General features: G+C 40.0%; 1 protein-coding gene across 2 annotated transcripts in view; it reads left to right on the top strand.

The window, feature by feature from the left end:
* The window catches only part of MAP3K15 (mitogen-activated protein kinase kinase kinase 15), a 67,379-nt gene that overhangs the window by 39,511 nt on the left and 14,494 nt on the right, over positions 1 to 13,374 (top strand). For both annotated transcript variants that reach the window (XM_081199403.1, XM_081199402.1), the window contains 8 exons: positions 860 to 972; positions 1,783 to 1,942; positions 2,215 to 2,365; positions 3,231 to 3,338; positions 5,199 to 5,248; positions 7,788 to 7,883; positions 8,681 to 8,768; positions 12,839 to 12,972. In XM_081199403.1, coding sequence (XP_081055529.1) covers positions 860 to 972; positions 1,783 to 1,942; positions 2,215 to 2,365; positions 3,231 to 3,338; positions 5,199 to 5,248; positions 7,788 to 7,883; positions 8,681 to 8,768; positions 12,839 to 12,972 — 900 coding nt within the window. The remainder of the gene's footprint in view (positions 1 to 859; positions 973 to 1,782; positions 1,943 to 2,214; positions 2,366 to 3,230; positions 3,339 to 5,198; positions 5,249 to 7,787; positions 7,884 to 8,680; positions 8,769 to 12,838; positions 12,973 to 13,374) is intronic.

Below are 13,374 nucleotides of genomic sequence, written 5' to 3'. Positions count from 1 at the left end.
AGAGGGGAGATAAGAATATCTCTAAATTCTTATTGATGCATTTGTGGTTGGAGAGAAGATACTTCTCTTCGTATGTATCATAAACATAATTCTCATAAAGAAAGTTTTTTGAAAGAGATTCTTTTTTGAGCAGGAAAGAGAAAATCTATTATTTATTGGACGATAGGAATCAAGATACTGGATGAGATCCAATGGAGCACTTGTGGGTATTCACTCGTGCAACAGGGCTTCATCTTCCTCTCCTCTACCATGTGATCTCAAAGTCTGATCTGGAGTGGGGAAGAAGAGAAACAGGAAGTCCCATTGCATAAGTGGATTCTGTTGTGCAAGCAGGTGGATATTTTTAGATGTTGCCCATGACATATAACGTTTCTGTGTTTGCTCTAGCTGCCCAATGGATTTATCACACAAAATGAGATCCAGTGTGCTGAATGTATTTTTCAATTTGATTTTCGGTGTTTTTGTGATGACTAAGTTTTAGCAGATAAATTTAACTGACCTGTCTGACTTTAAAGCTGTTTAGATCACAACTTTTGATGGCAGTGAATTCCATAAATTAACCATCTGTTACATGAAAAAAGAACATCCTTTTATCTGTCATCCTGAATCTGCTGCTAATCAGGTTCACCAGCTAACCCCGAGTTCTCATGTTGTGGGAGAGGGAAGAAAATAAAATCCCAATTAAATCATGAGCTCCTGTCTTTCTAGATAAGATTAATTGGAACAACAACAACAAATCCATTCACATTTCCATAGTTTGCAACAATGGCTGGCATGCCTTCTTTATTGTGATCTGAGAAACTTCAAATGTTTTTCTTTGGAAGTATCTTCTCCAGTTTGTTAAATCTTGTCTCTGCAGGTATCGTAAAGGGTTTGAGCTCCAGTCAACTCTGTATTCTGGGATTAACCTTGCAGTCTTGCTGATTGTTGCAGGGCAGCAGTTTGAAACCTCCATGGAACTAAGGAAAATAGGTGAACAACACAAAAAGAAAAACTTGTTGCAGCAGTAATAGGGTTATTAATTATTGTCAGATACATAAAGGGTTGGATCCAAAGGTCCAATTGAATGAAGGAAATTTCCAGTTGTGGAGCTGGACCTTTGGATCCATTGTTCTGAACTGAAGTTGCAGTGAATTCTGTATTTAAGAATAGTAGTTTTAGCCCACTGTGAAGCATGTCACAAGTGTTTTGCCATCAGTTGTGAGCACCTGTTCCTAGAATGAACTTCTGCAAGGGCAGTGGTCCATGACTAGTATCTTTGACCATATGAAGAATGCAATTTCTTTCCCACCAATGACATTTAGGCCATATTCACTCCATACATTTCAAGTGTTATCATACCACCTTTAAACACCCATTGCTTCTCCCAAAGAATTATGGGAGTGTAGTCTGTTAAGCATGATGAGAATTGTTAGGAGATGCTCATTCCCTTTCCAGAGTTACAGTTCCCAGAATGATTTAACAGTCCCTCTTCACAGGGAACTCTGGAAACTGTAGCTATGAGAGGGGAATAGAGGGTCTCCTAACAACTCACAGCACCCTTAACAAACCACTGTTTCCAGAATTCTTTGGAGGAAGCCATGACTGTTTAAAGTATATCATAGTGTTTTAAATGTATGGCATGAATGTGTCCTTTAATGTGTCCCTTTGTGTAGTTTTTCTCTACCTAATACTCTTAGAGGTTATACTTCTCATGATTACCAACACACATTATCATCTTTACTGTCTTTGAGGTTCATTGTGTTTCCTTGTAACATACTGTTTTTATGTGAATTTGTCAAGGTGTGCGATTGAACAGTTTGTTGGGAAGAAAAGGGAGTTTGGAAAAAATGAACAATTACTGGGATGTCGGGCAGTTCTTCAGTGTAAGCATGTTGGCCAATGACATTGGTAAAGCAGTGCAAGCAGCAGAGAGGCTGTTTAAACTGAAACCACCCATTTGGTATGTATCATCACATATTACAATTTGTGTAGTTACATCTCCTGCTCTCTGCCCTCACCCCCACACCCCACTGGACTTCATTAAGTTCTCCAGTGCTCCATGCATCATCACCACTCTTTGCATGATGATTAAATAACTATGTTTTCATTTTCAGGACTTCTGATTTTCAAGTAGACTTCTAATATTCTAGCAAAGGCTTGTTGTGTCATTAACTTAGAGTAAATACTGTTGTTCTTGGTTGTTTAATTATTGATTGTATGCATGTGTTTCAGGTATTTGAAGTCATTGGTTCAGAACCTGATGTTAATACAGCGGTTCAAGAAACTCACCATAGAACATTCTCCTAGACAAGAGAGACTGAACTTCTGGTTAGATATCATTTTTGAGGCAACTAAAGAAACAACTAATGGCTTGAGATTCCCAGTAAGTCTCTGTAATGCGCAGAGCTTATATATCTGGTTAATTTGGACTAAAATCCCGTATACACTTGCCTAGGAGCAAGCCCAGTTAAACTAATCAGGGTTTACTTTTAGTAGACAGGCTTAGAATTGCACTATTAGTAACAGAAAAGTGTGGCCTAGTGTTAGGAGCTACCATGTAAACTAGAATCAAGTGACAAGTAAATCTGCCCAAGCTGCATGTAGTGTTTTCTGCCAAGTAGGACAGAGCTGGCATGTCCTGTTTGGTAGGGAGTGGATCTCGGTGGCAGTTATTGCTTGCTGTTTTTGCTGCTGATCTGTAGGGGTTGCCAGTTGGAAGTGGGAAACTTTCTAAGGGGAAAATGTGTTCTGTAATCGTATCACTATGTAATTCATTGTCTTTAAAAAAAAATAAAACAACAGCAGTACGCAAGTGGCTTGAGCATAAATGGATGTTTGATACAAGAGGCAGTCTAATGCAAATGAATAAAAGAATATAATATACAAGGAAAGAGTACAAGAAATTGTATGAGACCTGATTAAATAAATAGTTTGATCCACAGCCAAGAAGAAAATGCAGTGTTAATTGTGAACAAATTTTCAGCACACGTTCAATGGGATTTACTCCCTAGTTCAGGTGTAACTAACATTGTGTCCTCCAGTTGTTGTTGGACTACAGCTTCCACCATCTCTGGCTGTTGGCCATGCCGGCTGGGATGGATGCGACTTGTAATGCACAATGTCTGAAGGCTGCCATGTTGGCTACTCCTGCCTTTTAGGACAACAGCCTTATAATTAGCATTCCGATGCTGTAAGGATGTGTCACTGATCTAGTTAGGTTTCACTGAACATGTGTGTGCTTCGTTTAGGTATTGGTGATAGAGCCAACTAAGGTATACCAGCCTGCGTATGTTTCAATCAACAATGAAGCGGAAGAAAGAACTGTTTCCCTTTGGCACGTGTCTCCGACAGAAGTGGTAAGACCAATGGTGAATTTCTTCTTTCCCTCTAGAAATTCTGATCATCGCATCTTGGCTTCTTTGTATGCAACTCTTTTTTTTTTTAAAGAGGCTTCACAAAAATGTCACACAATGCACATAAGTATCTTCTTTGTCCCGTAGATGGAAAAACTGAGGTACTAATAACAGGGAGACAGCCTTAAGCCCCAGGGAAATGAATTATCATACAAACTTTTTTGTCTGTTCAGCATGAAAGCACATGGGCACAAAGCATGACAGAGATCACGTGTGAACACATGCAGGCACGAACACTCCACCTCTAACCTTCCTGTGTCAAATGGGAAGATCTGAAGGAGGCTTTTGTTGTTGTTTGGTCGTTTAGTCGTGTCCGACTCTTTGTGACCCCATGGACCAGAGCACGCCAGGCACTCCTGTCTTCCACTGCCTCCCGCAGTTTGGTCAAACTCATGCTGGTAGCTTTGAGAACACTATCCAACCATCTTGTCCTCCCTCGTCCCCTTCTCCTTGTGCCCTCCATCTTTCCCAACATCAGGGTCTTTTCGAGGGAGTCTTCTCTTCTCATGAGGTGGCCAAAGTATTGGAGTCTCAGCTTCAGGATCTGTCCAGTGAGTGCTCAGGGCTGATTTCCTTAAGAATGGAAAGGTTTGATCTCCTTGCAGTCCATGGGACTCTCAAGAGTCTCCTCCAGAAGGAGGCTTGTACTGTAAGCCAATTCAGCTGAATGTGCTTGGAAGCCTCCCTGTGATTGGGCAGGTTAGGGGTATAGTGGGAGTGCGGGGCGTTTGCACACCTGGTCTCAGTACACTTCATACTACCATGCTTTTGGGTTGAAAGGGCTATACAGGGCTATACAGAATTAGATATATGATGTCTTAAACTTCTACTCCTTGTTTTATTTTATTACAGTATCACACATTCCACTGAGAACTTATGAAATTTGGGATGCTCATAAAAATTCTGATACCAGAATTCTCATTAGGATAAACCATCCTTGTGGGGGGTGGGGGGGGGGAGAATGTGTTTCATTCTTAGATATACAGCAGGAAAACAGGAGGACAGTGAATTGGTTTCAATGATTTAGCCCTTCGCTTTCGAATTATGAAAATGCTAGGTTTTGTACAAATGATACACTCAGTATGACGCAGTACATGACATGAATATTCTTCAGCACTAATGTAACACTGCTTCTCAACCCACTCTGTCCAGGAGTCACAGCTGCTAAGCCACAAAATCCAGCAATCAAATTGTCCTTATTTTTGCTTTAGCTAATGTACATATTTGCTTATCAGTGAACCAAGGACTGTGGATCAGATCATCTGAGCATCCTTCTCAGATATATGGTCATACGTGAGAAGCCAATAGGTAGCTCTGTAGACAGTTTAGGTAAGCATTTCTGCAGGCTTGCCGCAGCATACTTCATGACTTTGTGATTATTCTTTCTGACATGGATTGAAGGAGCTACACACACACACACACACACACACACACACACACCTCCCTTTCAGGGGAATGTTTGGATTCACTGAGCCTAGCCATTTCCACAAATTAAGGCATAATGCCATTAGGCTGGACATCAGACTTTCAATTGAAAGGAAATTCATAGTGTCATGAAATTTAGGAAGACCATTTTCGTTCTGCAATGGCAAGGAGTAACGTGTTGCTGTTGGGGCCTAGTGTTGTGTCCCTTCTTTATCTTGCTACTTTTTTGGGGGGGGGGTAGAAGCAACCTTGCTAATATTGCTGTATGCTGCCTCAAAGCAAAATATTGGTGCCCAAAGACTGAGATCATCCTTGTGATGTGATGATAATGGTTTGTAATCTTGCTTTGAAACCATCTGTGTTCTTACCCATTTGCAGAAACAGATTCATGAGTGGAATTTTACAGCTTCTTCTATTAGAGGAATAAGGTTGGTGTCCTTGAAATGGTTTTATTTTTGTTTTACTTACATGCCTCATTTTGCCTTAGGGATATGTGAAGAATGTATATGTGTTTTCCCACCAATGCTAGCAAACGATTTAGTTTGGGTATCCTTTATATCCCACCCAACTCCCCAGATGTGAAAGCTGTTTCCTTGAAATATAGTATAAATATTCCTTAGTTCTTTATCCCTAAAGAATCCTTTACAAGACATCTGAAGCAACAAATGGTTGCTGCTTCATGTATGGCCAAGGGAAGGGCATTCCACAATAAAAGAGCAATAGTATAGAATGCCCATTTTTTTGGCAGGGTTGTCCCTATAGTGTAAGGTGTGATGCCGCAGGTAGACTTTCCCCTAGGGTTGCCACATTTTGAAGAGCAAAAAAAAGGACACTTTTGTGTGCTGTGTCATGTGATCCATTATTTGGGGTGGGGCTTACCTGAACCCCTCTATTTTATTCAAGTTGGCACACCTGTCTGGGGTACTTTAGTTGAGATTCCTGCATTGATGGGGGGGTTGGACTAAATGACCCTCCAGGACCCCTTCTAACTCTACAGTTCAATGATCAATGAACCCTCTTTCTTTAAGTGAGCTTCATTATTTTATTGTTAGTTGTTTTATTTGATTAATTCTATTAGGGCCCTGTTTTGCAACTGAAAATTAGGTTAATACATTTTTATAGAAAATAAAATAGGTTGTCTTCCTTAAGTCATAAAAAGGTAAAGATAAAGGGACCCCTGACCATTAGGTCCAGTCGTGACCAACTCTGTGGTACAGCACTCATCTCGCTTTATTGGCCGAGGGAGCAGGCGTACAGCATCCAAGTCATGTGGCCAGCATGACTATGATGCTTCTGGCGAACCAGAGCAGCGCATGGAAATTCCGTTTACCTTCCCGCCGGAGCGGTACCTATTTATCTACTTGCACTTTGATGTGCTTTCGAACTGCTAGGTTGGCAGGAGCAGGGACTGAGAAATGGGAGCTCACCCCGTCGCAGGGATTCGAACCGCTCACCTTCTAATCAGCAAGTCCTAGGCTCTGTGGTTTAACGCACAGCGCCACCCGTGTCCTTAAGTCATATGTATATTCTAATGCTAGTTCTTGGGGAGAGTAAAGAAGATAGCTTTTTTTCTTGTGATTTTCCAATGCTTTCAATTTACATGAAGGACTTTACCCCTCTTTTGTAGTACTAAGCAGAAGGCATCTTAAATATTTCTTCATAATATGCAGGCTCTATAATATAGTTTAGTCATTGCTCAGCATAGTAGCTTGGATATTTTGCTTCTTGTCTTCCTTCTCCCTCCTCTGTTGAATTGATATTTTCATGGTCTTTTAATGGTACCACTTTCAAATAACATGTTCCTTATATTGCTGAAGTTACACCACTGAAAGATGTAGTGTGAGAAAGTGAGTTTAATCTTTCTCTCCACGTACATTTCTCTACAGAATATTATATTTAGATTGGCAAATTGGAAACTGGATGGATATTGATTAGTGTTTCTTCCATGGCTTTTGAAAATTGTCATTGCTTTCTCCTTTCTCTCATCTAGGCTAGTATGGATTTTTTCTGCCTCATGAATATAGTACTAGACAAACATTGTCTGCAAACTTCAGCAGTTTGAATTGCAGGGATTTTAGGTCATTTGAAAAAAACAAACCAGACATGGGAGAAAGTAATGCTATTATTCTCCTGTTATGACTCCCCTTACAAGAACTGCTAAATGCACTTTTATTATACAGAATCTGGAAATATCTTTACTTTTTGTTCGAAACTGACTTTAAAAGAGTGTTAGTAATCAACCTGAGAGAGTAAAGTAAGCAGAACAATGAATTATTTGTTCTGAGCTAGTAATTTATGTTTTTGCAGTGTTGTAAATCCTAATAGGGGCAGTCTTTATTTTTTTTTGGCACCTATTGAAGACTTTCCTTTTTCAACAGGCTTTTTAAAGGGGAGATTTTTATCTTGCCCTGCATTTATATTGGATTTGAAATGGTTTTTATATATGAAATTGTTTAAATTGTTGTTATAAAAGAAATAGTTTTATATCTGTTTATACTGGTGATAATTTATTTTGAGATGCTTCATTGGAAGCGACTCATAAGTGGAATGGCACTAACTAAATAAGTGAATGAATGAATGATTAACACCCTGGCAATACATATATCTGGTTTTTTGAAGGTCACAGATCTTAACTTTTCCTGCTATGCAGACTGATTGTTGTTTCCATTGTCCTAGTGATCTGTTCTGCACATTTTTATCATCATTTCCTCATTTTATTCATAAATGACACCTAAATTGTATAGCTTGTCATCTCCAGTTCGAAGCAGGCTTTAAAAAAACCATGACTGTGCTGTTGTCTCTCTTTGATTCTGTAAACTCTGTAGTGGTAGAAGGAAAACTGAACTGCTGTGTGAGCAAAACAGGACTAGCTGAGCTCCTCCATTTGTTCCTTCATCTTCATACCTCTGCCCCCACATCCACGCCACTTGTGCTTAGCATAACTTTATTGTAATTCTTTTTCCACAGCATATCTAAATTTGACGAACGGTGTTGTTTTCTGTATGTCCACGACAACTCTGATGACTTTCAGATCTACTTTTCTACAGAGGGCCAGTGTAGCAGGTGAGAAGCTTTGCATAGCTTTCCCTAACTATCAAAATGAGGCATACAATAGTTGGGGGATACCTTGTAAACCCAGAAGTATTTTTGCAAAGATTTCGTTTGCGGGGCCACCCAACTCCCTCCTCTTCACCCTCCAATGCTGCTGTGATAGCCCAGCAGCAAGTGAACAGTTCTCAGAAGTCTGTCGTCACGTTGTAGTTTGCAGCGCCACCTGTTTGTGGCCACACAAACTACTGCATCATATTCAGTGCAAATACTGTACATAAAAGACACTTTGCTCTGGAATACTGTGGAAGTGGGAAGTGCCTGTTGCATTTGCTTATGCAATTGGATATCGCTCCTCATATTTGTTTTCTACATTCCTTTCTTTCCTGTGTTCATTTATAAAGGCCCTACCATATCACAGGTTAAATTGATCTTAATTTGTTTAGTATGATCAGGATATGTGAAGGTAGGAATTAACAGCATGGTGAAAGCGTTGGTCTTTGTACTGGGATGGAGGACATCATTTGGAATCCATCTCAGGCAGCAAAATGTCTTGGGCTAATGCTGATTTAAAGTAATTTAAACAGTCCAAAAGTTACATTTGAAGTACAGATTTATAAGGGGTTTCAGTATCCATTAAAAAAAGCTGTAGCACAACAGCATGAGGCAATAGTGATTTTGAAGAGGAAAAGGAAAAGGAATGTTGGCAGATGTATTGCTTTGCATTGCACATGAATCATAAGTATCATACATTTGAGCAGAAAAGCAAGATACTGTTATGCCTTTAATTGTGCGGTGTACATTGCTTACAGATTTTGTAGTCTGGTTAAAGAGATCTTAACAGATGTTGTAGGAAGTACTCTGGAACTGGAAGGAGAGAGTGATGGAGACACATTGGAAGTAAGTAATGTTGACTGGGGAGAAACAGAAATCTTTGTTTGGATGGGAGAGGAATTTGCTTTCCATATTCCTATTCTAATTAATTTAATTTATTAATATCTTAAGAAATAGTACCTACCTTTTTAAAAAGTAGGAACAGCACAACTAAAACTTTGCAGCTAAATCATTGTTCAATAGGGCAGTAAGAAGCTTTCCACATTTACCATTTATATTGGTATAGTTGCTGGTTCTTTCAGATTTTTGGCATGCCGCCACATAATGTTGTCATTATTCAGCTAGTATTCCAGAGTAACATACTCGGAAACCTGCTTCTTCTTCTTCTACTGCCCCCCCCCCAATTTTTGGGAAAGAGCCAGATGGGTATTCAATACTTTCATTTGTGTGGCATGTGTCGAAGCATCGTCCTAGTTTCTGCATGGAAGGGATGAAGATTGGTTGGTTCTGTTTTGCACCGCTTCCCTCCCATCAGCGCAAGCTGTCAGTTTGCGAGCTCAGTTCAGGCAAGAGATATGGCAGGTAGAGACAATGGTCCTGAGTTGAAGTACTGCCTGTGACAGCTATCGTTAGCTGCAGACAAAATAACCAGGTTTGCCCTCACTCAGGCAGGCAAGTAGTCGGTTTTCTAATCTACTGTACTCCCACAAGGTTAGAATTCTGGAATACTAGGCATTAAATAGAAACAATAACATGCTGAAGTGCTGTCTGCATGCACATGCTCATAACTGCCAACATTTATTGGTTGGAAGAACACAAGGGCACATAAAGGATCTGCCTAACGTTACAGAACTTTTATCAATCTGGGCACAATCTACCATTAGTGTAAACCCTGCGCTCACACACTGCCTAATAACAGCAACGTGTGACCAAATAAATTAATAAAGACACAGAAAATGAAGTTCCTGGCCAATTTGTGTTTAAGTACAAAGCTGACATTTTCAAATATTGTGGGGTGTGGGTGGGTGTAAAGCAGTGACATTCTGAACCTAAAAAGGACCCAAAACTTGGGTCGCAAAGGCTGCAGGGCAGCAGGCGAAAAAGAGAGAGACTGCATGCCAGTCAGCCATACAGTTGGCGGGGCGCAGCTTCCATCCTAAGCCGCTGCAGGGATCGCTCTCCTTCCGCGGAGACCTGGGAGGCAAGCTGCACGCCCGCCAGCCATATGGTTGGTGAGGCACAGCTGGTGGGTACGGGGAAAGGGGAGGCCGCCAGCAAAGCCGTGCAGCTCCCCCCACTCACTGGGGCATGTCTGTGAGGCCAGCGCCCTGGCACAGTGAACCACTAAGCCCTATGGGAAAGACAGCTCGGTGGCCAACTGTCCTTTTCTGACTCTGAAAATGTCCTGTCAACTATTAAGGAAGTGGTGACAGCTGAGGGTCACATCTCAGGAGCTCTTTGCGTGACCCTTTTGAGCATGGCAGCCACTTAAGCTGATGGCAATCTGCCATAACTGCAGCAGGCGGAAGCAGTCATGTGATAAGTGAGAGTTTATCAGAATTCTGTGCTCACCGAGTTTTAGCATGCCCCTGCAAATGTTTCTTAAATGATGTAAATATGGCATGGAAGTGTATACTACAATTGTATAAATTAAGCAAATATGGAAAATTCAGGAAGAGAGCATCATGTGAAAACATTTTTATTTATGGATAAGTGAAACTCAGCAAATAAACTGTAGGTTTTTGTAGAGAATGTTTTCTTGTTTGCGTAGCCCTAGCCTATTCATCTACCTGTTGTTTAAAAAACACCTGCATAATGCGACCTTTTTGGATGCTATTAAACCTATTATCCGAATAATAATCCACTTTCCCAGGTATGTAGTATTAGAATCCAATATCTGAGCATCAGATACAGAAGGAAATATCTTTCGTCTATAATAATGTTTGACATACTTGATATTTTTACATATTATGTATTTCTTATTGCTACTCAGAACTCGTCTGAGCAGGGCAAAATATTTTGAAAGAAACATGTTGGAGTTTTGTGGAATGGAGCTTGAAATGTATTGAAAATCACATTATTAACATAGTTCGAGAGTTGCACACAAAGCTTTTCATCCAAAAAGTATGGCAGTTATAGGAATCTCTGATTTTCGCAATTGCTTACTGGAATTAAGGATTCGAAAAGTACTTTTCCCCACTGCTTGTTTGTACAATTACAATTTTCATACATGACAAGGGATAATTGTGTACTGAACTAATAGCATTTAATTATTCTATCCCCACAGTCCATTTGACAATGCATTGGTACCTGAAAAAAGACAGAAACACCCTTATGTGAGAGCTTTGTCATGAATGATATGACAGATCAATCTGAAAACAGTGTAGGGCACTAAATTCATAAATAGCAACAAGAGGGGACACATTAGTGGTAGAGTTGTCAGCTTTCCATGTATAATGTCCCAAATCCAGTCCTTGTAAATTTTAGTTACAAAGGGATCAAAAGTTGCATTACAAGTGAGGCATATTTCGCAACTCTACAGTAGTTATTGTTTTCCATGTAAGTCTAGTGGATAAAATAAGGAAGAAGATTGTCACAGAGAAACATCAGTTCAACCAGACATGCCATGAAACTTTGTTCCCATTATTCCCACATTACGAGTGGGTTGGGTTTGTTTGTTTTTAATGTTTATTAACCCACAACTTGCATGCTCAAGGGGATAACATACATTTATTTGAAAGGTTCAAGAAAAACAACAAAAGCATAAAGTTTGAAATGCCTCAGTGCTTTGGAGCAAGTATTACTTGAGAGTTGAGTAATATAGGATGCTTCTAGGTAGCATTCCAATATATCTGCAGCCTAAAAGGAGACATTAGTTAGCAAATATCAGAGAAGCCAAGGCTATGTTTTGGGTTTCTCTGGACTAAGTGGGAATTAGCTGATATATCTACATGTCTGTACTTTAGAGGCAGATGTCAATGAAAATCCTCTAATTTGAACAGCTCTTTGACATCAGTGTGCACATCATTTAGAAAACCAGTGAATTCTCCTCCTTTGTTCAAAAGTAACATTTGTATTCAAGGGCATACAATTCTTATTTCTTTCTGCCTCCCTCCGGCTTCTCAATTTGAATTTGCTTTAAAATGAAGTCATTAGAATAGATTGTGGAATTGCCCATTGCACTGAAATGTTTATCTTCAGATATTTTGTGCATGCAAAGCCTGTGTTCCTATTCATGCTTATCTAAGAGTAAGCCAGAGTGAACACAGTAGGACCTGTTCTGGGTAAACAACTGCTCTGTCAGAAATGTGCTATCAGTGATATTCAGGCTAACGTTTTGTAAATCTGGTTGCTGTCCTCAAGCTACCGCTATCAGTTGAATACTGTTTCGTAGCTGTGAAATATGGGTGTGCTAAAAAAAAACATTGACAGGTTCTGGTTGTGTCATTTTGGGTAATAGCACATATCACATAACAGCACAGGACGATGAACTGTGAACTGCTGAAGCATGAAAAATGAAACTGTTTGAAAGGTTGAACTAAGTTAGTGGGCAGGTCATGTTAGGGTGTACAAATACCTCCCTGGAGGACTCTGTGTGGAAACAGGGAGCTTGGCAATCACTTTCAAAATGAACTGTGGAAGAATTTCAAGGACTTACTGACAGAGGATTTGTACATACTTGTAGGAGTCTGGTTTACAGTACCTGCCCACCTGCCCCCATTGACATTATCTTCCATTTTATGCTGTTTGTTTCCATTATGTATTCTTCACTCAGATTTTAAAAGACACATCCCTTTATTAAATAATCTTTTACTTGTGAGGTATTCCTCTTATGTTGCACATTCTTATTATGGGCAGCTGCTTATATAATGTTTAAAGAATTAATTTTTTAAAAACCAGGGCCTGTTAATTAGAACATTGCAGTTCTTCTATAAGACAAAAGTAGTCTTTGTGGGTTCATTTCCCACCACAGTTGCCTGCAAACATTATAAGAAATGCTTGCTCTTTAATTTCTACTAGAGCTGCTGATCTTTAGGGCAATACATTGCTAATGGCAAACGTTAAAATCTGTTTGGTGGTTTTGATATTGTGTTTTTTGTGTCTGAGAGCTGAATTCTGTTTCTTTCTGCTTTCAGTATGAGTATGACTATGATGAGAATGGAGACAGAGTAGTGTTGGGCAAAGGAACCTACGGGATAGTTTATGCTGGAAGAGATCTTAGCAATCAGGTCCGAATAGCCATCAAGGAAATACCAGAGAGAGACAGCAGGTGAGTCTTGATATTTTATTCTTACACACTAAATATGGGGGGTGGGTTATTCATTTTAGTCCTGGGGAGGAGTAACCTTTTAAAGTTCAGATATAAGTATGAAGTGTGCTTTGCCTAATTTGGTCTTACATCATTCATTATTCAATATATAAGTCATTCACAGACAGAGAAGCATGCTGGGGGTGTTAGGGGAGGCGTAGTAGTTCTGCTGGGGGACACATGCTTCTTCTGCGGTTATTTATCCACCTTTGGCCCCACCATGCTCTCAGCTCTCACCGGAGACTCCTAGAAGCAGTCTGTATGCGACAGTGGCCACACCCCAGGAATGGCCGGCTAAACCAGGTGAACAGTAGCCAATGGGTCTCAAACCCTTGGTGAGTTAGGGATTTACCCTGCATGTGA

Source organism: Podarcis bocagei (assembly GCF_964188305.1).
Source record: "Podarcis bocagei genome assembly, chromosome: 6".
NCBI lineage: Eukaryota > Metazoa > Chordata > Lepidosauria > Squamata > Lacertidae > Podarcis > Podarcis bocagei.
Note: the sequence above shows the minus strand (reverse complement) of the source record. Positions and strands in the feature narration are given on the sequence as shown.